The following is a 27,848-nucleotide window of genomic DNA, read 5'->3' on the forward strand; positions in this document are numbered from 1 at the left end:
AACCATACCTGCAATCATGTTACGGTGTGTTGAGTTCTGAAACATGAGGCAGTATGGGCGGGCATTACCGTGTTAGGTAAACTAAACTTTTCTAGTCAATGCTCACGATCATTTTTGTTTGTTATATGAAGAATTCTATAGATGTAGACGTCGTCCAAATAGATTTTATCTATCGTGTCATGAATAACCATCATATACCACGATGTGCTTACAACTAGATATGATGACATATTTACAAGTTAATTACTACTCCCTTCGTTCCGAATTATACATCGTTTCGGCTTTTTTAGATACATAGTTTTTTTATATATCTAGACAACGTATATCTTACTGCATAGCAAATCTATATATCCAGAAAAATTAAAACAATCTACAATTTGAAACGGAGGAAGTAGGTTACCTTACCTGTGATTCCATTCGTCATCAGTCGTTCCCTGATCTCGTCATAGCGACGGGCGGGTCGCAGCCACATCTTTTTCCCTGCAAACGCAGCTTAGGTATTGTACCAACCTGAGCCGGTGCATTGAACCTTCATTCGGTGATGCCAGGATCGGAGTGGGTCACACTTTCCCCAGCAGACGCCCGGGGTGTTGCGTGTAGATGCGACGCTGCCTTCCCTTTAGTATTCTTAGCAAATGCGTCACACTTTATCTAGGACTGCTAGTAGCATGATGTTGTGTTAGCTTGATCTGATGATGTGTTAGCATGATCAAGGTAGAGGCCTACTAGCTGCTAGCATGAGCTTATTGGATTGAGAGGATTTTTTTTTTATTTTTAAGCTGTAATACGGTACTTGCACTTGCACATGTGCCGTGTTTGATACTGTTTACTTTGGTGCTCACTCCAGCCTTTTGCACATTTGCCGTGTTTGGTAGTGTTTTAAGATGAATGCAGTCTACACGTTTTAGTTATGGCTACCAGTATCTCCTTGAATATTTCAAAATGAACTTTTTGAAAACGTTACGGCTAGATTCGTCTTCGATAGGAGTCAAAATGTTACAGATTGTGGTACCCCCATGGTAGTGGATCAGCCCATCCTTGTAAACTTAGCCAATTTTGAATATGCATGCTTATTTTCATGAGCTTCCAATTTCATTTTTCCCTGTCGGTTTCATAGAAAAAATTGGGAAATAAACCTGGGTTGTGTTGTAGCCACGCTAGCTGCTCCTCTGCCATGTATGACATGTAGGGCAAGTATGTCCCCCATCAACTTGAACCTTGTCATGCATGTGTTTGTGCTGCTGCTTGTTAGAACAGCCCCATGTGACCAACTTGTCCATTGGCAACTTCAAAATTCAAACTACGATTTTAAAATCGTCCAACATGATCCCATGCGGCGTATCATTTCCCCAAAATCTAGCTGACAACGACAATGGACAAATCAGCTTTGCTGAATGCATACATGCCAGAGTTGAAAAACTGTGTCCCTCTAATTGTGTTTAACTCAAATTCATAGTAGTAAGTGAAATTAAGGAATAACCTATTACAGTTAAACGTGTTGGAAATAAATTCTGTTAAGATATTGTGATCTTCACTGTTAAGGAAAACGTTTAAACCATCTAAACGTGATTAAGGAAATCTAATGATAAAACCCTAATGGGCTGTGATCAGCAGACCCATTAGGCCTGTTTCCAGAGGCTGGCCCCCAGCCCCACAGTGCCTATAAACATAAGGTCGTGGATAGCACCCTAATGACCTAATTTAATCTCAATCTAAAACCCTAGCCACCGCTAGTCTGATCGCTAAGGGCATTAGAGGGGTTTGGAAGGCCAAGCACTCCCGTTGGCGCCCGGAGGACGCCGATTCGCCGCTGCATCTCCTACACCGACAAGAACGCCTACTTCCTCTACGGATCAGGCGTAAATGGCTGCTGCAACTGCTAACGCTGGTATAAAGATTACCGTTTATTCTGCATTAGATTGATTTGTCATGAACTAGGTTATGTTAAGATTCTGGATAATCTTGCCGTTAATTTTAAGTTTTGGCAATTCTAACAATCGGTATCATGAGCCATCTTAACCTAGTCATGTACGATCATATTTTGAGCCCTTTTTTTATACCTCTGTTTCGTCGGTTTTAAGATGCAAAGTGCTGTGCAGATTAGATCCTATTGCACAGTTAAGATTGATTCTTTTTAGACGTAATTAGTTCCTGCAGAAAGGTTTTATGTGTTAATCATGCTTGATTAGATCTAAATCATGGTTAATTAGTCTTCTGATCACGAGATTAGATCTAATCTAATTCGGTTTATGTCAAGTTTAAGTTTAATCTTGATCTGTTAATGCTAAGTGTCTCGGATTAGATGCAAAGGTTTAACATTTATTCTAATTCATTGTTAAACCGAGACAAAATCGATGATTAGCTATGCAATTAAGGTTAGGGCATGCTGCTAATTAATCTGTTCCCAAATTAGATCTCTGTTCATGTTTAATTTCCGCAAAATAAGATTCAAAATCATGAACAAGATGCATAAGTAAGCATTAAGAGGAAGGGGAATACAAATCTCAGATCCCGTCATGAACCCTAACCCTAAAAAAAAAAAATCACCTGCGCGCGGCCGCCGGCAGCCCGCGCGCCGCTGCTGGGCCCGCCCGCGCGGCAGCTGCACCCCGCGCGCGCCGCCCGCTCCCGCAGCGCCACGCGGCACCCGCGCGGCCGCCCCGAGCGAGCTCCAGCGCGCGGCAGCTGGCGCCCGCCCGCGCGGCAGCCCGCGCGCCTGCCCGCGTGGCCCCGCGCGGCCGCCCCGAGCACGCCCCAGCGCGCCTGCCCGCGCGGGCAGCCGGCGCTCGCCCGCGTGGCCCCGCGCGGCCGCTCCGAGCGCGCAGCCCGAGCGCCGCCTCGCGCACAGCCTCACGCGCCAGCGCCGCTAGGCGCGCGCTGTGGCACCCGCGCGTGAGTCTGTGCGACCCTGTGCCGCGCGCCGCCGCGCGCCAGCGCCCCCCCCCCCCCCAACGCTGCCTCTAAGCGGCGGCTGTGCCCGGGGGGTGGGAGAGGATGAAGTGGAGTGAGAAAGTTAGGGTTTCATTCCGACCGAGCTGTTTTATTTGAGCTGCCGTAAGTTTGTGGCCGTTCGATCGAAATGGAGCGTCCAGATTTACCCGCATTAGGGTTTCCGCGGGATGGGCCAAATGGGTCTAATATGCAGATTGGGCTGCGCGTATAGAAGGGATTTTTTGGGCTGTTTTATGAGTTTTAGCCCAGTTAATGTTTAAAGTAATTTATTTACTGTTTCTTATGTTTAAAGCTCAAGTTAATTGTTGCTATGTTTAAAGTTTTAATTATTTCTGTTGCACTTATTATTACCAGCATTATGTTAATTAATTTCCATGAGTTATGTAAAATTTTTTTAATCCTGTTTCAGTTACATTTATTCGCTGAAAATTATGTTCATCCACCATAAGCAATTAAGATGCACTCTATTTAAATGGAACCATCGGGAAGTTTATTTAGAGCACTTATAATTAATTCTAACCATCGTTGATTTAATTATGAGTTTAATGATAAATTTCGTTTGTTTTCCCCATCGGTGATGCAAATTGAAATTTATGTATGATTTTAATCAGACCATCGTAGGGTTAATTTCATACTTCTTATGCGCATCTTAATTGTGAGTTTAATGAAATTATTGTTCTCATAATTTTTCAGTGAACACTGTGACGGGCTACCTGAAATCCATTGAGCCACTGAATGGCACCAACTATCCAAGCTGGTATAAAGATGTTAATGTTGCCATTGCTGTGTGCGAGTATGATCTCGCCTTACGTCAAGACAAGCCAGCAGAGCCCGCTGATCCCGATGGTGATCGTACTGCCATTGAGAAGTGGGAGAGATCAGACAGGATGGCCAACATGATCATTAAGAACACGATCACTCCGGCCATCTGTGGTGCTATTCCTGATAAGGACCAGGATGGTAATGATCTGAGCGCCAGGGCATATCTTGCCAAGGTGGAGGAGAACTTTAAGAGTTCTTCCAAGACTTATGCTAGCACCCTGATCATGAAGATGCTGACTTCACAGTATGATGGGCAAAGTGGAATCAGGGAGCACATTATGAGCATGTGTGACATGGCAAATAAGCTGAAGACACTGGATATGGCTATCTCTGATGGTTTTCTGGTGCACTTCATCATGACTTCTCTGCCAGTACAGTACAGTCCCTTCAAAATAAGCTACAACACTCAGAAGGCGACTTGGAGCATGGCTGAGCTCATTAGTTATTGTGTTGAGGAAGAAGAAAGGCAGAAAGCTGAAAGGATGAAGGATGCTGTCAACATGGTCAGCGAGCGCTTTGGGCGTGTTAGCATGAATAACACTTCCAAGCATCAGGCTGAGTCTGGCAGCAACAGGCAGCATAAGAAAAAGTTTAAGGGCCATAAGAGCAAGGCCGTGTCACATAAGAAGACCTCTAATGAGAGGCTGTGCAAGTTCTGCAAGTCACCTAAATATGAGCAGAAGGAATGTCATGGATTTAAGGAGTGGCTTAAGAACAAAGGTACAATTACTGATTATGTATCTTTTATTGATGAATCGTTCTTAGTGAATTTTTCTCCTAATACTTGGTGGATTGACTCAGGTGCCACTGTGCACATTTCCAATTCACTGCAGGTATTCAGTTCGATCCGAACTATAAGAGAGGGGGAGCGAAGCCTAAGAGTGGCTGATGGCAATGAAGTGAAGGTTGAAGGCATTGGGAGCTTCGATTTGGAGTTACCAAGCGGCTTCAACCTTAGTTTGCATGATGTTCTTTATGTTTCCAGTTTAAAGAGAAACCTTATTTCTGTTTCGCGTTTAGATAAGTCGGGACATATTTTTGAGTTTGGCAACTCTGTGTGCAACATTAAATTTCATAATTTAAGCGTGGGCCTTGGTCATTTGCAAGGCGATCTTTATTTGCTCTCTCTTGATAATGTTTATTCTGCAATGAATGTGGATGATGTATCGCATAAGCGTAAGCGTGATGATGAGACTTCTTTGAAATTGTGGCATTGTCGTTTGGGCCACATTTCGAGGGGGAGAATTGAGCGTCTCATAAGAGAAGAGATACTCCATTCATTAGATCTCTCAAACTTAGATCAACAGTGCGTTGATTGTATTAAGGGGAAATTCGCTAAGACAATTAAGAAAGGAGCTACTCGGAGTTCGGGCCTATTAGAAATAATTCATACTGATATTTGTGGCCCGTTCCCAGTAAAGTCTGTTGATGGTTTTGACTCGTTCATTACTTTCACAGATGACTTCTCTCGTTACGGTTATATTTACCCCATTCGTGATCGATCCGAGTCATTAGATAAATTCAAAATATTCAAAGCTGAAGTGGAAAATCAGCATAATGTCACTGTTAAATTAGTGAGATCGGATCTAGGTGGTGAATATTATGGGAGACATGCTCCATTCGGCCAAGTACCTGGACCATTCGCTAAGTATCTTGAAGAGAATGGTATAAAGGCCCAGTACAGTATGCCGGGCGAACCACAGCAAAATGGAGTTGCTGAGCGTCGTAATCGTACACTAATGGATATGGTACGTAGCATGCTTAGTTATTCTACTTTATCTGTGGAGCTGTGGATGGAAGCATTAAAAACAGCTGCGCACATACTAAATTGTGTTCCTTCCAAATCTGTGCCAAAAACACCTTATGAGTTGTGGTTTGGGAAGAAACCATCGCTTAATTATTTACGTGTGTGGGGCTGTCCAGCCGAAGCTAAATTATTTAATCCACAGCAAAAGAAATTAGATAATAAGATGGTGAGCTGCTATTTTATCGGATACCCTGATAAGTCCAAGGGATACCGATTCTACTGTCCTGATCGCATCACTAAGTTCGTTGAGACCAGACAGGCTGTATTCCTAGAGGATGCAGGAATCAGTGGGAGCTTTCCGAGGAGGGAAATTAATCTTAAAGAAATACGGGCTGAGCTTCCCATTCCCGTAATTCAAGAAACAGTAACACCTCAGTTAGTGCCGCTGTTTGTTCCTTCCGTTCAGAGTACACCATCTGATCAGATTACGCCTCCTGTTCAGAGTACTAGTGCAACTCCGCCTGTTGAAGTAGCTCCTGAGCCTGCGAGCGAACGACAAGCTGAGCAAATGGCGCCTAATGCTGAAGATGAGAACCCTGTCGAGGTGCCTCAGGCTGCACCTCAACCAGCACCTCAGCCTGTAGAACCATTAAGAAGATCACAGCGGGCTAGGAAAAAGACAGTTTTCCCTGATTATGAGACATACTTAAGTGAAGATATGTATGATATTGGGAAAGCTGATGATCCGAACACGTTTAAAGAGGCAGTATCATGTGAGAACTCTGCCAAATGGGTTGAGGCCATGGAAGAAGAGCTTAAGTCCATGAGTTCTAATGATGTTTGGGATCTGGTAGATATTCCTAATGGAGTCAAATCAGTAGGCTGTAAATGGGTCTACAAGACTAAACGTGATTCTAAAGGGAATGTTGAACGATTCAAAGCAAGGCTTGTAACCAAAGGTTTTACACAAAGGGAAGGGGTCGATTATAATGAAACTTTCTCCCCTGTGTCTAAGAAAGATTCATTCAGAATTGTTATGGCGCTAGTAGCTCATTATGACTTAGAGCTACATCAGATGGATGTTAAAACTGCGTTCTTGAATGGTGACTTGGATGAGACCATTTTCATGGCACAACCGGAAGGTTTTGTTGTGAAGGGCAAGGAACATTTAGGATGCAGACTTAAGAAATCTATTTACGGGCTTAAGCAAGCGTCAAGACAGTGGAACCTTAAATTCGATCAAGTGATTAAGAAATTCGGATTTAAGGAGAATGATGTAGATAATTGTATCTACACTAAGATAAAGGGTGGTAAATTTATAATTCTAGTGCTTTATGTGGATGATATCCTATTAGCGAGCAGCGATAAGCGTATGCTGCATGAGACAAAGGGATTTCTTTCATCCAATTTTGATATGAAAGATCTTGGTAAAGCCTCTTATGCTCTGGGCATTGAGATACACCGAGATAGGACCAAAGGAGTATTAGGATTGTCTCAAAAGGCATATATTAAGAAAATGCTTAAGAGATTTAATATGGATAAGAGTAAGGCCACACCTGTTCCATTAGCGAAGGGCGATAAGTTTAATGAAGCCCAATGTCCTAAGAACCAATTGGAATCAGATGAAATGAAGGACATACCTTATGCTTCAGCTGTCGGAAGCCTGATGTATGCACAAGTCTGTACGCGTCCTGACTTGGCTTTTGCTACCGGAATGTTCGGAAGATATCAGAAAAATCCCGGGAAGGTCCACTGGGTTGGTGTCAAGAAGGCATTACGTTATTGTCAAGGCACTAAAGACTTCATGCTCACATACAGAAGATCAGATAACCTTGAAGTTGTGGGTTATACTGATGCTGACTTTGCTGGATGTGTGGATAGTAGGAAATCTACGTCAGGATATATCTACACGTTAGCTGGTGGAGCTATATCATGGAAAAGCTCTAAGCAAAGTTTAGTTGCAGCGTCGACGATGCAAGCTGAGTTTGTGGCATGCTATGAAGCAACTGGACAGGCTGTTTGGCTTAAGAATTTTATTCCGGGCCTCAAGGTAATTGACAGCATTACGAAACCTATAACGTTATACTGCGATAATCAGTCTGCAGTATTCTTTTCGAGTAACAACAAGTCAAGTGGTGCTTCCAAACACATTGACCTTAAGTATCGTGTTGTGAAAGAAAGATGCCAGGATCGAACCATTAAGATTGAGCACATAAGAACTAATTCTATGTTAGCGGATCCGCTCACTAAAGGCTTACCACCGAACGTGTTTAAGCAGCATGTTACTAATATGGGTTTGGTGGATAGTCTTTAGGTCCTGGTTTAGGGCCATTATAACTCCCAACTAATGAATAAGCGTTCTACCGAGGTGTTTCAGTGAGACTGTGGGTAATAGGGTCCCAGTAGTGCATCAAGCTACTGACGACGCATTGGTCCGGTACTTTCTGTTACTACTAAGGGTGAATGTTAGTATGATACGAACATTAGCCTTAACCGTTCGATCAAGTGGGAGAATGTTGGAAATAAATTCTGTTAAGATATTGTGATCTTCACTGTTAAGGAAAACATTTAAACCATCTAAACGTGATTAAGGAAACCTAATGATAAAACCCTAATGGGCTGTGATCAGCAGGCCCATTAGGCCTGTTTCCAGAGGCTGGCCCCCAGCCCCACAGTGCCTATAAACATAAGGTCGTGGTTAGCACCCTAATGACCTAATTTAATCTCAATCTAAAACCCTAGCCACCGCTAGTCTGATCGCTAAGGGCATTGGAGGGGTTTGGAAGGCCAAGCACTCCCGTTGGCGCCCGGAGGACGCCGATTCGCCGCTGCATCTCCTACACCGACAAGAACGCCTACTTCCTCTACGGATCAGGCGTAAATGGCTGCTGCAACTGCTAACGCTGGTATAAAGATTACCGTTTATTCCGCATTAGATTGATTTGTCATGAACTAGGTTATGTTAAGATTCTGGATAATCTTGCCGTTAATTTTAAGTTTTGGCAATTCTAACAAAACGGTGTGTAAAGAATTAAAATAGATGAAGTCATATCAAATTCAGTCATAAATAGGTGAAACTCTAATGTAAGTCTTTCAAGGAACTTATTTTTAATGCATTATTACTCCCTTCAGTCATCATCAATAATGGCAATACATATTATTTTTTATGGGTTGGGTCTTGATATTTGAAAATTATAAAAATCAGATTAGTATTGAAACAGTAAAAGTATTTTTTTTCTATTTTGTAAATAAGCTACAACAAAAACTAGTAGTCAAAATTGCGTTTTGAAGATCGTATGTGTGCGTCCATTGTCCACGCTTAAAACGTCATTTATCTGTGTGACCGCGGAGGGAGTACTTTGCATTTACGTTCTTGTGGTGGAGGATTAACGTGCTTGTGTGGATCCCATCCCGTGGAGATGGAATTGCTAAGGACTTTTGTATTCTGCAAGCAAGCGAGCGACCTTCACCTGAAAAAGGAGGCCTTCTAGATGCACAAAAAAGGTGACCAGGGGAGATGAACCCTGAGCAGCAAAAACTGCCTCTCTAACTTTCCAAAAGTGGTTGAAAGAGTATGCAAGTAACATTACTACCACAATCCAGAAAGAGATCAAGAAAAAGCAGTTGAATTTTGTTATCTAAAATGACTTTGATGGATGGAAAGGGCGTCGCTTAAATATTTTCGTAAGAGCATCGTGTACAAAACAATTATTCCTTTCGAACTTCTCCACTTAGTGAAGCAGTTTTCAAGGTTCACACTGCTAAGCTTCCTTGATGTGTCACGAAGCAAAATGGTCACTGCAACTAGAAAACCTCAGCCAGTATGCACATGGTAGATTCCATTACATTTGCTAATAAGAACAAAGTATTTCTGCCCTTGCAAAAAGAAGATATTATGCCCTTGAAAAATCATATATTCGACACGTAGATGGTGGCACTTCGGCAGCTACGAGTAATTACCCGTCTTAACCGGGTACTTTAGGTGCGTGTCACACGTCACTCTTGGCCTCAGAATCTCCTTTTAGAGACAGCGTGATCGTCCTTTTGGATTCAGCCATCAACACATCTGTGCACGCTAAGATGGAGCACATACATGTATAAATCTGTCAAAGTGCTACTCCTTGCCATTACGATTCACAAGGTTGTATGGTACGTGCATACACGGGTCATGGCATCTATTTAAACTAGTTATTAGGCGCAAAAACTGACGATCAAGCTCGCCATCTCGACGTGATTTGCGACCAAACCGAGTAGATCATCGCTCCCAGAAAAGAAGAAGATTATCACTCGCAAAACCCCACCATGCGCATTGGTCAAGACGAGACGTGTAATCAAGGAAGAAGCGCACGCTAATCGCGATGAGACAAGACCTCAATCAGCACTACCGTACCAAATTGCCAAAGGGAGGAGGGGGCCCACCGGCACCCCCACCCCCACTTGGCCTGGCTGCATGGGTTGCCTGCCTACCCCCAAGTTGGTCCTTGATGCAATGCATCCGCCCCCTCTTCCTCTTCCTCCTGCTCCTCCGGCCGTCCGAGATTTGAAGCCGCTGCCTCCGAACCCCACTGATAAAATTGACCACCCGTCGTCCTCCCTGTCCGTCATCATGCTCCCTTCACCGTTTCCATCCGCATCCATCCCCCCCGGCAGCAGGAGCGGCAGCGTCGCCAGAAAGGGCACGGGAGGGAGATATCTACTTCGCCATCGACCGGATCCCCTCGGCTCGCCTCCCTCCTCCTGTCCACTCTGCGTCCCCGTTGTTTGTCTTGGTGGCGGGGTCGAGGGCTCTTGCTTGCTGGGTTTCTTGGAGTAGCTGGCTGTGCTGTTGAGGTATTTCTTGGAGAAGGGGGGCGTTCTTGAAGTGAAGGAGCAGGAAAGGGAGGGGCTTTCGGCTGGACGAACAGTTCTGACGGAGGGGGCCAATGCCAAGTTCAGTATTGAAGGTACCTTTTCTTGCTGTGTGGTCTTCAATAAGCTAGATATGTTTAGGTGATTCGTGATCTTTCTTGTGGTTGGGTTCATCAGATTCGTTGAAGTAGCTAGTTGTTTGAAGTAGTTTCTTTGCTGAAATTCGTGGACAAAAGTATGAACTTGGCAAGCTTTTCTTTAGGTTTTGGGGGCTGTTAATGCCATCTCAAAAAAAAACAAAAACAAATTCTTAATACAAATGATTTTTACTAATCCTTAATACTTTGACAGGTATTCTCACTTCAGGTGAAATAATTCTTCCCAAGCAGGTGACAGCCAATTCAGTCACAGAGGAACAGATCTGATTACACAACATTCAGAAACCACCAAAAAAATCCCCACCCTTGTCAGTTCTTGGACGCTCGCTGTCATCAATCTGCATACACACCGAAGAACAAAATGGCAAGCCAATCTCGCGCGATGGATGGAGTAGGAAGCACTAGCAGACAGAGGAGGAGCCCAGAGTTGGTCAGAAGACCAAACGCCGCGAAGCGCCACCTGCAGCAGCGGCAGCAGGAGGCCGATTTCAACGACAGGAAGGTCATTGCGTCCACTTACTTCAGCATCGGAGCGTTCCTCGTGCTCGCCTGCCTCACCGTGTCACTGCTGATACTGCCATTGGTGCTGCCTCCATTGCCTCCGCCGCCGTCGCTGCTGCTATGGCTGCCAGTCGCCCTGCTCATCCTGCTGATTGTGCTGGCCTTCATGCCAACTGATGTGAAGAGCATGGCGTCCTCTTACTTGTAAATAGGCCTACTGGCCCTGGGGTCTCTTGTTTTTGGTATTTCGACTAAGATGATTGCAATGTGAAGCATCTTTTCAGGAGTAGGTTTTGGGTGAAAAAGTTTGGCAGCTATACATCTTATTGACCGGAATTTGGAAATTAGATGCAAATTTAATGTGCTAACAAAGTTATGCAGGTTTACTGTCAGGGCACCATTCTTTTCAAGAGATTGACATGTTTCATTATTCATATCATACAGAAGATGCATCCATTTCAAACATTAGAACTGATATGAGCTCTTCACAAGTGGCAGCATTCTTCATTTACCAACACAGTCCATGCTGGTCATCTAAATACTGTATTCTTTGGTGTCATTTGGTATGAGAGTCCTCTATACTAACACATTAAAGCATTTCTGTGAAAATTTTCAATGGAATGTAGACCAGGTAATTGAATCTTTCACCCTCTGTCTGCTAAGAAACTCCTGAAAATTGCTCTACTTCCAGTTTCTGTCACACAGATATGACGTGTAAATACCCTGACAACGGCAGAAAAATAGCAGATATTTGCAGGTTGAGTTGAAACGATAGCCTATTTTTTTTTCAAAAAACTTTAAGGACAAGGAGGTCCTGCCGTTCACTGCAAAATAATAGAGCTAACCTAGTTTGTAAGACAAATCGTGAACATATTACGACTGCATGGCTAATTAAAGAACCGGCAAAATATGCTGACACCGGCCGGAACCACAATTTAGAGCGACTGACCACTATCAACGAGTCAATGTCAATGGGCTGCGGCCTGCAGGAGTGCAGTTCGGGCATTATATGGGTTAGCACCAGGCATAAGGGAAGTGTTGGGCTTGAGCACATCTTTCTTTCAAGTTTCAACTGGGCCTGTGCCAGCTCCGCCCTGATCAAGATCAATCCATCAACATATCCTTATTAAAAAAAATCTATCAGCATACATTCTCTTTTTTTTTTGCAAGGAAATATGAGCATACATTCTGTAGAGACTGATACACAACATCATGAAAACAGGATCCCTGCCGGAAATGTAGTAAAAAAATAGATGGTCCAATATATGCTATCATTTATCATCAGTAGATTTGTATAAGTTTTAATTGCTATTTCATAACAAAGGTATCTTTTTTTAGATAAAACTTGGACTTTTGACACTGCGGCCATTGAACATTGGACATCTGTTTAAGTTCAACGTCCCAAATACATTGGACATTTGCCTCCAAGGCAGCCCATAGTTCAGTTGAGGGTCTGCTGCATAGTCTAAGTCTTTCCACCTTAGCTGCCACAAGCTGGCCATTCCAGTCTCTGATGATCACTCCCTAGCCGCCCTTCATGTTCCCTGAACGCTCCATCACATTTGCCTTCAGGTAATCAACCGGTGGTGGTCGCCGCTAAGCATCAGGCCTAAATTGTTGTGCCTCAACTGCACAAAACAGATGCTCAAACTCCTTGCCTCCTCCATGATCTTGTTCCTCAGAGCAGCACCACAATCAAGATCTTCTTGTCTTCAGTTTCCACAGGCTTGACATGACTCCATCTCACTGAACTTTCTTGTCATTCATTTGTGTGTGTCCATCCAAAACAAGATCGCATTGATGACGTTCAGTCAGAGGTAAAATTCAAAGTATCTTTTTTTTTTTGAAAATACGGCGGAGCACTGCTCATTCATATAAGAAGGAAGGAAGCAAGCAAGCAAGTTCTTACAGCGGTGATATTACATAAAAGAAGGTAAACTCACTCAAACAACAAAACAACAAAGGAATGGTGGGGACAAATATGGAGCTATTCAGCTACAATTGCGTATTATGCAGTCAACAGGTTGGCCTGCATGTTCCAGATTGGGAAATGGGAAGACCCCTTTCAGATCTTTCATTACTTCAGGCATAGTCTGCAGGTTCCCTTCTACATGGAGATCCTAATCTTGCTTTCATGGTTGAGACAGTAAAGCTGGTCTTCAAACAGACGTTTGCCCTGCTTTTGCATAGGGCAAAAAGAAATTACTTCCCCCTCATCGAAGAATGGATGTCACATTTGTAATAGGGTGGTATTTTTAGCCGCTTCTTTCTTTTTCTTTTCCTTCATTTGTATGATTGAGACCTTTTCTGCTGTGTTTTCTTTTTTAATATATAATCAGTAGGAGCGTTTCTCCTCCTGTTCTCATCAAGAAAGGATTTCCAATTAAAGCATGAAAATTCCAGGCTCTGTAATCAAATTATATTTAAATATAAACCACATTGATACGAAGTGGAAGACATCTATATATTATCTGACAAACACATACGTATACACAGATTGTTGCACAAAAACATCCTTATACAAAATCAACAACCCCCACTACCGACTTTGCTTTAAAAAGAATGGAAGATAGCATATTGCAACACCATTTTGTTAAACAACCAACTATACCAACAATTAGTTTTTTACTGTAATAGCGTTTTGCAAAACCATTTTTCCATTGGGTTATGTCGTCACCGAGCCACTATTTTGTGGGGCTAGCCTTTTTCCCATGAATGGAATTTTACAATTAATGCCATTCATAAACTAAACTGCAGATCATGCTTCAGAGAAAGTTCTCACCATACACACAATTCACAAGCTCCACATATAAACTTGAAAGCATTCTACAATTTACCAAATATTCTTGGAAACAAATACCTACAGTGTGTGTGAAAACCTACAATAATTAAGATCTTGAAAACACACATCCACAACTGCTTGAAACAAAGCTCCATATGCGCAAAATTTAAATCTTAACTTTAACAGGGCATAAATGGAAGTGCACCTCCGAAGTGTTCCATGTTATCTTCACTCACATAAGTTTTTGGACGAAATCAATTGGAATCAATTCGGAAAGTTCCTAAAACAAATTAAAAAAACGCCATTTTCTCTTCAGATTCAGAGTCAAAACAGTAATACTGAAAACAGATGTACGAAACTGAAAATATCAAAAGTGGAGTCTTCAGAACAGAATCACACCACCAATGGTCCAGAACTGACAATTCAGATTGTAAATACAGAATTAGAACTATGTGGCATCAAACGTTGGACTAGATAAATGATTTTGTATACTGTACAGCTGACAGTTTATCCTACATAACTTTATATGATTATACAGTGGCACAAGCATATGATTCTAAAATATGAGAATAAGTTTCAAAGCACGTTTCCAGAACATGAAAAGTTCTTTCTGTAAAAGATCAAATCGTAAAAAAGAAATGAAAAAAAGACCAACTAAAAGATAAAAGGCACAGTGAAGCACCACGTAACAATAAAAACTTTAAAAATCGTAATATCTTGAAGGAAAAGAATAGACACACTAAGGGAAAAGAAAAAATCTGCACCATGTGAATCTCACGGCCACCATCTTCGTTTGTCTATCAAGGCGCTCTAGAATCAAACGACCACTAGCTTTATCTATTTTCTCAAAGAGCGAGTTCCTCTGCAGTACTGCAGGGGACTCGTCCCACTGACGCGTGGACCCAGTTCGGTGGAGCCCGCACGTCAGCGGACTGCAGAGGAACCGTTCCCTCGTTTGGGTGGCCCTCCAGAAATTTGCACCTGGGGCAGACCCACTGATGCTTGTGATCCATTTCGATCGTTTCAGTCGTGACAACATCTGGTCTTTTTTCTTTTGCAGGTAACAACATGTCTGGTCTATGACAGTATTTGTGCATAGCTAAGTTGTTTAGGTTGATTACGATGGATCAACCCAAAATTATTCGATTTGGGAATTACTGAAATGAGCATCTCCCTGCCGGCATATGAAACAGCTGGAAACCTGCTGACGGCAGGTTCACCGAGGCCAGCGTGGGTGCCGGCCATCAATGGCATCTTCCACACCTTTGCTTCTAAAAAAAATCGCATCTTTCACACCTGATCGAACAGTAACAAATACGTAAGACTGAATCTTGGTGACTCTTAATTTGGTAGGTGCATGCCCTATGGCTGCATCATCTTTAATTCTTATGTGGAAGGTGAGCCACCTGAACTTCCTTTGGTTTATTTATCAGTAGGCAGTCGCGACTTGCGAAAGAACAACATCTTCGTCGTCCCAGCAGGGACCTAATCTAATTACTGATGATGATTGCGACGTCTCTTAAGATCGACGTTTGTCTTTTGTGGACTGTGAACCAGATCAGCTACCTGAATTTTCCGTGGTTGGTCAGTTGGCACTCTGCACTCATGAAGGAAGGGAAAAAAAACATTTATGCCTCAGCCAGTACTGCATGGACGGATGGACCACATCTCAGTGGCGTGTAGTGACTACATGCGTGAACAGGAAGCAGTCATGCAGAACCATTCAGGAACAGCGGCAGGATGGACGTACACCGGCGGATTTACAGCGCCAGGGACAGGAGGTATCTTCACACAGTAATCCTGAGTAGATATGCCATGATGAGCAGTAAGCGTACCGGCTCCTCCTGCACTTCCTCTCTGTCAGGATGCCACTTGATCGATATGATATGCCGCTTGAACAAAGATAAACAAATATTGAACTGCATGTACTGATCACTTGCAACCATAGTCATGGTTATTGTAACTTTTATGTTCTTTGTTGGTTCAAGTTAACTGGAACTTATCTACTTCCCCTCAAAACTAAAAGGAGAAGACGCAAGAGAAAAGGCAAAATAATGTTGGTTGCGAAGCAGGATGTTAGTCGCAGGCTTCTTCGAGCGCTATGATGGCAGCCTGCTCGTAGTCCCTCCTCTCATCCTTACTGAGCAGATCCACGACGCACTGCATGTCGTGGCCTTCCGCCGCCTTGCAACAGGGGCTGTGCTTGGGGGGATGCTCCTTGGGATGGCCGTGCTTGGTGTAGTGTCCGCACTCTTTCAGGATGTGAGCTTTGTCCTCTTCGGTGCACCTTGGCCTCTTCTTGCCGCCGACCACCGGGTGGGGGGAAACCATTGCACACACGAGAAGCAGGAGGAGGCCTGCTACCATCTGGGGCTTCATCTTGGTTAGTTCGTTCTACTAGATAGCAGGTGGTGAGTGATACACGACTGGATGAAGCTATGGGTGATGGTCTATCAAGAACTCCTCATATATATAGAAGGGAACTTGTGAGGTACCCACCAATAAATTTAATGCTTGGGATGCTAAAAAGATCCTTGACTAGATATTGTGCAAGATGGATACTCCTATGAGGCAATATATATATATATATATATATATATATATATATATATATATATATATATATATATGCTGCCATTTATGATAACATATTTTTTTAGGTTTTAACAGTTGGGTTGATGTTTATGTTAAAGATATCCATCTTTCATTTCACATAATCATGAAAGATACATTTTTTTCGTTTCTTGGAATCCTCGCTCCTCATTTATTAAATATATATGTAGGTAGAGCCAAAATGAGGATAGATTTATTACTTCAGGCGTGACTAGATTTACAATATTTTCTGCATGCTTTTTGAAAATAATTTTTAACTAGTACATGCAAGTATATGGTATCATATGCGATGACAGATTGTATAGGCTTTATCTACTATTTATGACAAAGATATCCATCTTCCATTTCATAGAATCCTGAAAGATATCCATTTTCAATTTCTTAGAATAGTTGTTCATCGGTTATTCCACTATTATGTAGGTGCAGCCAAAATGATCACACGTTTATTACTTGAGGCACTACTAGATTTAAAATATTTCCTTAGTGCTTTTTTAAAAATGACCTAACTACATGGTAAGTATATGCTATCATTTATGATGGCAGATTGTATATGATTTTAATGCTATTTATCAAAGATATCTATCTTTGATTTCACCGAATCCTAAAAGATATCCACATATATATATATACATATATATATATAGATATATATAGATATAGATATAGATATATATAGGAAGGGAACTTGTGAGGTACCCACCAACGAATTTAATGCTTGGGATGCTAAAAAGATCCTCGAGTAGATATTGTGCAAGATGGATACTCCTATGTATGGGGCAATATATATATGCTGCCATTTATGACAATAGATTTTTTTATGCTTTAACAGTTGGCCTGATATTTACATCAAAGATATCCATCTTTCATTCATAGAATACTAAAAGATACTTTTCCATTCCAAAATATAGCCATCTTATGCCATTTAAAACAGATTAAGAAGAATGGTAAAAAGGCTAATATGCCCTTCACTAAATCCATTCCCTGCATGCGTGCGTGATCTATGTATGGCAGCCAAGCCTGCCTTGTATGTCTCTACAATAAAAATAAGGAAATGTGCATGCTGCTATCTATTGTTTGCCTATAATTATTAGCTAGATTCATGGAGGGGTATTTTTGTATGTCCACCCATTCAGTCAGACTTGGGGACTCAAAGATAGTTGTATTCTAGGACAAATTTTGAACTTTAAATGTAGCTATATTACGGGATGAAGGGAGTACATATTTTTCGTTTCTTAGAATCCTCGCTCCTCATTTATTCTATATATATGTAGGTAGAGCCAAAATGGGCACAAATTTATTACTTCAGACACGACTAGATTTACAATATTTTCTGAGTGCTTTTCATAAATGACATAACTACAAGAATATGCTATCATTTTATAGTATGATGACAAATTGTATAGGCTTTAACTACTAGTTATATCAAAGATATCTATCTTCCACTTCACATAATCCCAAAAGATATTCATTTGCAATTTTTTGGAATAGTTGTTCGTCGTTTGGTTTATTCCACTACTATGAAGGTGGAGCCAAAATAATCACATATTTATTACTTCAGGCACTACTAGATTTACACTATTTCCTCAGTGATTTTTTTTGTAAACTACCTAACTACATGCAAGTATATGCCATCCATTATGATCAAAGATTGTGTAGGCTTTACATAAGAGATATCCATCTTCCATTTCATAGAATCATGAAAGGTATCCATTTGCAATTTCTTGGAATAGTTGCTCATCGTTTATTCCACTACTATGTAGGTGAAGCCAAAATAATCACACATTTATTACTTCAGGCACTATGCATTTAGGAGGGCTCATGTTTCTTCACATCGGAAAGGGCTCTTCGGAGTCGTTTGCTACAGCATTCTACAAAGTTGGGAACGGTTCATGGGAGTTGTTTTGCTACAATACTTAGAAGTTGGAGCCCTTTTTGGAAGTTAAAGCCCTACCAAATAGAGGCTAAATTGGCAAGCGCGGATAATGAAGCCCCAACCTTCCAGAACTGCAAGAATGCCTTCAAAGCAACCTTTGCATTGTTTATTCATAGCGCAAAGTCAAAGTACCTTCCTAGGATTAAGTTATGACTCGATGCATTTGTGTAATCTTTCTTTTTGACCTTTTTGTACTTTTTAACTCTTTCCTTTGATTTTTTAATATATATAACCAGTAGGGATAATCCCTTCCTGTTTCATAAAAAAATAATTTCTCACTTTCAAGAGTTATTGAAATTGGCAGGGTTGTAGTGTTGCACAGGTAGTCAGATTGGTTGAATGAAACTGATCCACCCATGATGTATCAACTGGAGTGTGGAATAATGGGACTGATAAGTTTGGTTCGGGTAAAACCTTCTAGATGGTTGTAATTTTTTAGACTTCGGTCATAATCTTGTTTAAACTTTGCTTTCTAGCCTCAAGGTATTCGGTTTCCGTTGTTCTTTTCTAGAATATAATATAATTTTTGCTACCCTAAATATAGACGGTTTTCTGACTTCGCCAATGCCCAATGGTTTCCGAGCCTTTTTAGAAGAGTTTAAACTTGGCCAAAGACTCTTATGAGTAGCGAATCCTCCATACTTGGAAACCTAAAAATTGACTTGCATCTTCTCTTACATCTTCTCTTATCACAATGATTGTGTTTGAATTGATTATAGAAGTACCTTGATACAACCTAATTCTATGGATTTCTACGCCTAAACTTCGACATTTTAGGACATGGAGAAGGGGGATTCTATCTATCTTGTGGAAGGTAGCTAGCCTATGTACCTTTAAACCCAACAAGCGTCCCAATCTAAGTCCATGACGGCCCACTAGTTGAGTTCCGCTCTTCTACTGCTCAAAAGCTGGCGAGGGCTTTTCCTTCCCTTCCCACCCAACGCAACATGCGCAGGAGCCGAGCCCATCAGCTGTACGCTAGGAGCCTACTAGGATCAGACCACACACATAATAACAGTTTTTAATTTCTTTTGATCTGAGGAAACGCACATATAATACGGGTTAGCATATTTTTTCCTTTTCTCCTAATCCATATAGTGCATTATAATACACATTTAATGATTTCATGTAGTTTAAAAACACCAAGCATTTTCAAAAAAGGTGATTCAACAATTTGCAATTTAACGAACATTTTAGAAGGCTCAGCATTTTGATTTCACTATATCATTAGATAAATTAGTTCGGTATTTTGTTCATCTATCATATTTTAACATTTCAAAACTTAGTTCAACAATTCATTAAGGCTGAATCAACATTTCAAATAAACTAGCTCAATATTTATTGCAAAAATGTCGAAATAGTATATTTAAAACATTGTACTAGTTTATTCTAAATGTTGACTTTTAGAAAACAATAAAATATATTCATGTCGGATACTATGTTGTTGGATTAATTCTTAATAATCCAGTGGTTTAAACGGATTCAAAAAATTGTTGACAGTTTGAAAGAAAAATGTATTTTAAGGTGGGAATCCAAAACGCCCTACATATTCACCACGTGTGCCTGTTTCATTGGTTCCTGTGCTGGGAGCATCTCTGCTCACGTGTGCTGTGGTGCGGAGCCGCGCGCGTGGATACATACACAAGAGCTCTAGGAGTCTGAGCTTTAGAAGCCCAAAAGAGATATTGGACCGACCGGCCCAAGTCGCCTGGGCCAACTGGCCCACCTTTGGTCAGCTGAACCTAGAACAATTCGAGTGGAAAACAAGATTTCAAGCCAAATCCACCCACAGAAGGCAGGTGTCGTTCGAACGGGCAAAGGAGACAAAAATCGAGTGAGACAGATTCCTTGACGCTTATTTCTCCTGTGTAAACATAATCGAGCCAAGCTATTTCATTTCTAAGAAAAACGAGATCAAAAAAACAGAACGCACAAGAGACACAATTTGAAGCTATCAAAGTTGTCCATCAGAACGAAGTTTCACATCACGCGACCAAGGCAACCTCCACTCAAGAAATATACTTCCTGTCTCTTTGTTTATGTTTATGGAGCCAGGACAGATGGCCAGTCCATGATATAAAAATGAGTCGTTAGTCAAAACCAGCAGCATGGCGCCATAAGAGCAGACTAGCGGTGTACAACACTGAAAACTCTGGATTACTTGCTCAAGGCTTATATCATTTTTTCATCGACGATTATAATCCCAGTAAAACACTCGAAACATGCCTCGACAAGAAAGCGCACACACCATTTCCCAAAATTATATACTCTCCGAAGAGCGCCTCCAGGAGAGCCAACTCAAGAGGATCTCTCAGGGTGCTAACGTCTTCAGATGTCCCCCAAGCAGAAACACGGTGGCGGCACTTAAGATGGTGCACTGACCTTGATACTTGCTTTTTTGCTGGCATCAACAGATGAGGTTCGAAAGGAAGCCTGCCTGCCTTCAAGTTTGAGTCATGAAATGTGGGATGTGGTGCTCCAAGATGGCCAAGAGCTCTCTGCTTTGGCTACCCCTATCCATTTGCCGGCCCTCGAGCCTGCTTGCAGCCTCCACAAGCTGACCTCTAAGCCTTTGCGGCAGAAGTTGCCCACTGGAATTGATGCATTCCTTGTAGAGTGGCAGGTAGGCCATGGCAATCACCAGCTCAACCGGGAGATCCCTTAGGCAGATTGGTGATTCACCCCTTTCCATTATCCTCATGAAGTTAACAAAGTGCTGTTGTGCATATTCGAATCCTGCAGAAAAAGCTGCCTCACTCCAGTGCTCGTTCATGAAAGACCTAAGCCTTGCATCCACAGCCTCATCTGCAGATTTTGCGATACTATCTGCCACAGCATATGTGGCAGCTGGGTCATTGAGGAAGTCCGAGCGGAGAAGAAAATCCACACCATGCAGGGAACCTGTGGTCCTCTCACCAGCAGCCTTGATGATTTCAATGCTGAGGGGGGCAAGAACATGTTGCGGGACAAGAGGCACAAGATAAGCAGCCACTGCAATCTGGCTACTGGAGGTGGCAGCAGTAAGGGCTAAGCAAAGCTCCATTTCTCGACACCCGTGGTTAACAAACCATTCCACCACTTGGAGGCATCCACGCTCAGCAGCCCGCATTAAAGGGCCAAGAAAGCCAACAGCATTACCTTCTTCAACCAAGCATCCCATGGTTTCAATCTTCCCATAGTGAGCGGCAAAGCCAAGGGCTAGATCCACATCAATGTCCAAGCTGTTCCTTTGAGCAATCTGAACAGAAAAACAAACAGTTAAACACATTCAAATGCTTCCAACTGCCATTGATTGAATACATATTTGCACTAAGTACAGGATAAAAATTAAGACCTCATAATGTGCAGAAATAGCTTCTAAATTAGGACGTCCATAATGTTAGTGCTTATGCTTACACAAGAAATGAAAGGAAGAAATCATCTAGTATATAAAGTTTTGGTTTTTCATATACAATGCTAAACTGCATTGCAAAGTTTTATTAGATTTTTTACATAGTGCACGTGCATCAGTGTCTTAATTTGCCCTGCGATGAGAGAAAAGGATACTCCACTTCTATGTTAGTTGTACTTCGCCTAAACGGTTGTTTAGCCCATTTAAACAGTGTTTAAACACTACACACTAGCTAGCCATTTCCGTGTAATCAGCCATTTAGCCAGTTCGAATGGACGTCTAGACCAATAATTGGCTAAACGATAGGTGGTCGACTGTTTTCATGATTCTAATTTGTTTGGGACCATATCATGGGTCAATGATAGTCAGCTCCATTCAGGAGCACCTTCCATCATGGGACTAATACGCTTGCACAACAGAAAATTGGTTGGTGTACCTATCCAACGAAAAAGATTTCCAATCAGAGTGATCATATCCTTAATCACGATTACAGGTGATGGCATTTATTCATTAAATTTCAGATGTTCTCTGAGTTAAGCATAAGACTCTGCACCAGATTTCCCAATGTGATTACCAGCATATTGACGATCACCAAGAATATCGATCAGCTCAGTCCTTAGTTAGCATCCTACCAACTATTCCTGTATCCCATAAATGTACGTAAAGAAATTTTCCACGATTTTGGAAGGTTCATAATTTAAAATAGACCATGCATGAACACTGGAGCAGATTACGCGCCATGTATGATGCAATGTAGTTATCCAAAAGTAGTTTCAGCCAATATAAAAGAAAAGAAAAGATCTGAATTACTAGCATAGCGGATATAACATATATGTTGCAAAGAAGTTTTATCCAACTGTGACCTGGTGAGATGGGGACCATTGTGTGGTGTAAGCAATTAAAACCATTTATTAGGCTGCATCTATACTGTGGGTTTAATAGAGATTAAGATCAGTGACTCTGGTTGCAAACGATATCCGTTTAAGAGATTGACATGGTCGCTCATTGTACAAGTGGTGTCCATAAAACTATGTTATTTGAAATCCAAAGAAGTACATGCAAACACGACTTACAATCAAATGGAGTAGTAAAGTTGTTATTGTGAAATTCATTTCAATTGATGAATCTGGAAATATATTGATTTTAGGCTCTCAATCTGTATAATTAACTATATATTGATGGTCAAAATTCCAAAACTCCGACCAACACATCTTACAAAACGACTTACATTTGCAAATGGAAGGAGTTAGCTAAACTGTATGAGTATTCTTTCATTATTACCTGAAGTAAGATCCGCACGAGTTCAGTGCTTCCATAACGTGCAGCTTCAAGAAAGCATTGGTTCACATTGTCTGCACCACCCTCTACCAACAACTCTAATAGCCCTTGTATTGCAGCTGCAGATATTCCTGATGCCCACCCTTGGTCAAAGGTGGTTGAGAAGAGTGTAAGAGGGAAGCATGCAGCATCAAATGCCTCTGTAAAATCCTTCCCAGTAAGCTCATTATCAGCAAGATCCAGAAATGTCTTGAAAGCAGACAACTGAAGCTGAACCTCGATGACAGTGTCGTGGTTTCCTTTACCCTTGTTTTCTCGCACACGTGAATGTAGCCCAATGCACTTTAGAGCCCATTCTGTAAACTTGTGCACCTTTGCACTAGCTTCTGCCTTCAATACCTCATCGCCTTGGGATTCTTGAAGTCGTTCATGCAATCTGAAACACAGAACAAGTATTCACAGTTGCTCAAACATGTAACATGTAAATTTGAGTGGAATTTTTGAATTCAACAAGTCTCCTGTAATTCTAGAGCACGATATTATTGTCAACATGCAACCATTGAAGGTGCTTCCAACAAACTTACTTTTGACCCATGAAGCTCACAGCATCAGCAAGGCTAGTCGACCGTCCCCTGCATGCCGATACACACGATGCGAGGAACGACGTCCGGAGCGCAGCACGTGTGAAATCCTTCGCGCCCTCGAACACAATCCTCTTGATCAACCCCACAACAGCATACAGCTCGTCCCTGTCGCTCAAGAACCAAATTGCATCCACTGCCACGCAGAGCACATCATTGAGCCCCTGTGTATCAGCCTTCCCTACCAGCCCCTCAGCACTCTCCCAGTCTTGTGAGGTCACCGCGTGCTGGAACAACCGGCAAAGCTCGACCCGGTCTTGCCTCGAGAGCTTCCTCTCCTGCTGCCTCTCACTCTCTTTGTCACTGTTCCCAAGCTCCAAATCTAGCTCCTCCCCAAAGTCGGAGCTCACCGATCTCGACTTCTTGCCCACACAACCCTTTGAGTTCTTGGAATCCTTGGGTTGCAAGGGGCTCTCCTTGGAGCTGCCATTACTGGCACCATCAACCGTGGCGCCTTGGTCGGCAACGGCTGGCTCATCCACGTCCACCTCTGAAGATGCTGGTGGCTCCTCCCGCCTCAGATTCTTGCTCTGAACCCCGGATTCTTGCTCCTCCCTCCTCGAATTCTTGCTCTGAACCTCCTTGCCCTTGGATCCAATCTTCTTGCAACGAAGGAGCCACCCATTAGGCTTCCAAATGAAAATTATTGGGGAACCGAAGAAAATGGAAATAACTCGAATCTCTACCTACGAATCGAATAACTACTCACCTGCGAATTCTTCTTCCTCTCCACTTCCATCTCCTACCCCCGATCCAACCCTGGGGAAATTCCTCCAGAAAATCACGCGCACGGATCGAGGAAACCAAATAGCCGGAGCCAATGAATGAGCACGAAACAGATCAAACCCACTTCAGGGAACACCAGGCGGATTCAGCGCAGCGCCGCGGAGACCCGAATGGACAGCAAATCCGTCTCGGCGCGAATCAAGAACCGCCCCAGCAACAGCCGCCACCTGCAAGAACAGATCGAAACCAAACGAATTAGCGGGCGGAGGAATTGGATTCCAGACGGGCAACAAAAAGGGGAGAACCAATCGAAAACGAGACGCGCGGATTCGTAACCATACCAGAAACCGATACACCAAGAACCTTTTTTTTTGTTCTTTTTCAGATGAATTAGAGGAGAAGCATAGGAGAGGAAGAAAAGGGGAGCAGTGTGGGGATGGTGATGATGATAGCAAGTGTGATAGGACGAATTGACGAGCTGATATCGAAAGGAGGGGGAGGAGCCACCGCCCGCCTGCCTGCCTGCCTCGCTCGAGCCCCTGCGACTCCGGAGCTCCCTCTCTCTCTCCTTGAGGGGGGAGGAGGAAGAAGAATACGCTCTCTCTCACCTCTCTCTCTCCCCTCTGTCGCGCTCGCGCACACAGACACACCACCACCACCACTCTCCTCCCTCTCTCTCCCTCCACTTTTCTTTCAGCTTTTTTTAGGGGTGTTGGATTCGGCTGCTCTGCAATTTTTTTCTGTGTGACATTGCATTGCAGGCCCGGTTTTAACTTTTTGAGACCCACTGAAAAGTGGAGTCCTTTCTAGATAGTGGAAAGCTCGTTTAATCCTAGAGGTACAAAACCTTATTATGCTTACTGTCATTGTGGTGTCAACCTAAATTGCAGAAATGAATGTGTACATAAGACTCCATTTCGAAGGTTATTCAAGATTAATTTTTGTTGAGGGAGTTTAGCCTCACATGGCTTGCATCAACCAATGCTGATCTCAATAACAATGCACGTTTGTTTTATCAAGATCGTCCCTTCCAAGGTACCTAGGTTGTCTAAGGAGTTGCTAAGTGGTTGCTTATTCCAGTTCATTCGCATCAAGAATGTCCTTGTTGCTGCTACTTGTTTTGTTAGTTTTCTACCAATTGCATGCATGTGGTTACTTCAAGTGCTATTTTAATTGATATATGCTGTCCAATATATGTGATTTGAGGCACTAAAAAACTATTTGTGTGTTTAGCATTCTATCAATCTTCATTGTTCTTTAGTGCCACGTCCGCATCGATCTGTTATTCTCAGTTACCACTGTTACTGCTACAAAATCTGAAATAATTGAACTTTTTTCGTAACATGACTTTCTTTCATATCAAAAGTAATCATCTGTTCATTTGTTGTCACAATAAATTCTTGTATGACAACGTAGAGGGCAGCTTTGGCCACACTTATTTTGAGGAGCATCTGTTCTTCCTTTTTGTTTTTGCTAGAGGTCGGAATAATTTACTTTTTCCATGATTCGAGTTGTTCCTCGCCTTTAAAATATAAGGTTTTCCTTAGTGCAGTTGTTGTTAATTATTAAGCTGCACTTAAGAACGGCATCTATCACAATCCTAGGTTGCATATACAAAAAAAAGCAACTGGCCAACGTCTAATGTTTCCCTATTTGGTTGATACTTAGTTAACCAACCTATGCATTGTTCTAAGCAACTCGCGGTTGCGTTTTCCGTCGACGTCTCCACCCAAAGGAAGTAAACATTTAAAATCGATGTCACAGAAAATAAATAATTCTGTTTTTCATACTTAAACCAGCTTATATTAACATTTTTCTTCACAGGAAAGCAGAAGCATCCAATCATCAAATCTGGCGCCCATCAGTTTAATATCGTGGTTAGATACACGAATCTCATAAAGTGTTGCCGCCAGTAGCCCTCGAACGGCATAAGAACACGAGGTGGTGACCAGGTGATACGATGTGCCCATCGGTATGTGCCTGCATTTTCTTTTCTGAAAAAGTATTTGTGCTTGCATTTCTCTGGAAATTTGGGTGTGGAATATGTCGAGACAAAAAGAAATAAAACAAATGGGGAAAAAAATGTGCAAATGGGGCTACGGGAGGGAGGAGGCGTTTTTCCTGCTTTACTTCGCTCTCATTGGGCTCGAGAAAGCGAGAGTCGCATCCCATCACAGGCGGGCACCAAACACACGTCCCTCTCGCGTGTGGGGCCCCTCCTTTCTTTAGGCTCCCCCTGGGCCCACCCCAATAATTACACTGCCCCTCTTTCAGAGCCTGTCATCGTCTACGGCCGAGCTGCTGTGGCGCGTCCTGCGGTCAAAATCAAAGGGTGCAAATAAAGCAAAATTGGGGGGGAATTTTCAAGAACGGAGTACATCACCTCAAATTCTTAATTGGATATCTATAGTATATCTCTATAGATTAAAGTTGTTACTACTTGTCGTCACGCGAGTAGCTGATATTTGAAGGGAGAAATGGTGTAGTACCAATAACCCTACAAAAGTTTTGTGATTTTCGTAGAAGTTTTGCTATACTTTTGAACCAGATGTTGGAATTCAATTTTTTTTATACGATGTGCCCAAATGTTTCCAATATATCAACCAGAAAGATCAAAAGTTTAATTCCACCATCCGAAAAGGTGTCACTTTTTTTGGCTTGACTTGAGGAGGTTATTTTGTCAATAACATCGTATCATGAAAACGAAATAATATAGATTTATCCTTTTGAACATAACGATATTCCATTGCAATATCGCTTGGCCACAAAAAAGAACACAAGATGTCTTTTTCCCCACAAGCGAAACTAGTAGGTTTCAAGTACCCTAAAATAACTTTTAGAAATCCACGTATATATTTTTCTTTTCCAACATTTTCTCAGCTTCGTTGTCAGTACAGTTGTTTTTGTCCCTTGCTGAAATACTCCCACACGTACATCATACATGTATTCCGTTTTTCATAAATGCTTTCCACACTAATACTACAAAACTCGCAGCAAGTTGGCATGCAACACGGGGAGGGGAGAGAGAGAGAGAGAGAGAGAGAGAGAGAGAGGGGACAGCGTCACACGGGCGCCACAGAGAAATCCCAGCTTTTGGTCTGCTGCGCCACGGATCCGAAAATCTACGAAAATCGCAAGGCCAAGTAAACATTTTGTTTTCCTTTCCCCAATTATTTACTGAGGCCTGGCCCGTGCCGCTCGCTGCCGAGGCATATTTTAAAGCGACCCTGGCAGGTTGGGTGGGGGAGAAATAGAATGGGAATCCAAAATCCCGCGTGTGGCGCACACAGGCGCATAGAAATCCAGCGAATTTTGTCGGCGAGAAAAGAAAGATACTTAGGATCTGTTTACATCTGGTGGTTAAACTTCGATTCCATCGCATCAGATGTTTATATACCAATTAAGAGTATTAAATATAAAATAATTGTAAAATTAAATTAATTGTATAAATGAAGA

General features: G+C 42.3%; 2 protein-coding genes across 3 annotated transcripts; one reads left to right on the forward strand and one right to left on the reverse strand.

Annotated features, from left to right (window-relative positions):
- Window positions 1-1,751: 1,751 nt before the first annotated feature.
- Window positions 1,752-4,663, forward strand: LOC112903557. The gene is made up of 3 exons (XM_025972814.1): window positions 1,752-1,888; window positions 3,646-4,494; window positions 4,608-4,663. Exons 1-3 carry the CDS (start codon window positions 1,864-1,866, stop codon window positions 4,661-4,663), a joined length of 930 nt encoding a protein of 309 aa, XP_025828599.1. The 5' UTR covers window positions 1,752-1,863.
- Window positions 4,664-20,300: 15,637 nt separating this feature from the next.
- LOC112902320 (ankyrin repeat protein SKIP35-like) lies at window positions 20,301-25,068 on the reverse strand. Of its 2 annotated transcripts, XM_025971341.1 has the most exons (6): window positions 24,734-25,068; window positions 24,517-24,619; window positions 24,376-24,425; window positions 23,610-24,265; window positions 23,029-23,461; window positions 20,301-21,594 (listed from the first exon to the last, which is right to left on the reverse strand). In XM_025971341.1, exons 3-6 carry the CDS (start codon window positions 24,403-24,405, stop codon window positions 20,800-20,802), a joined length of 1,914 nt encoding a protein of 637 aa, XP_025827126.1. In that variant the 5' UTR covers window positions 24,406-24,425; window positions 24,517-24,619; window positions 24,734-25,068; the 3' UTR covers window positions 20,301-20,799. The 2 variants fall into 2 exon arrangements, with proteins under 2 accessions (XP_025827126.1, XP_025827125.1); XM_025971340.1 differs by having other exon boundaries at window positions 24,376-24,619.
- Between the last annotated feature and the right edge of the window lie 2,780 nt (window positions 25,069-27,848).

This window comes from Panicum hallii, chromosome 8 (assembly GCF_002211085.1).
Source record: "Panicum hallii strain FIL2 chromosome 8, PHallii_v3.1, whole genome shotgun sequence".
In the NCBI taxonomy this organism is placed as follows: Eukaryota; Viridiplantae; Streptophyta; class Magnoliopsida; order Poales; family Poaceae; genus Panicum; species Panicum hallii.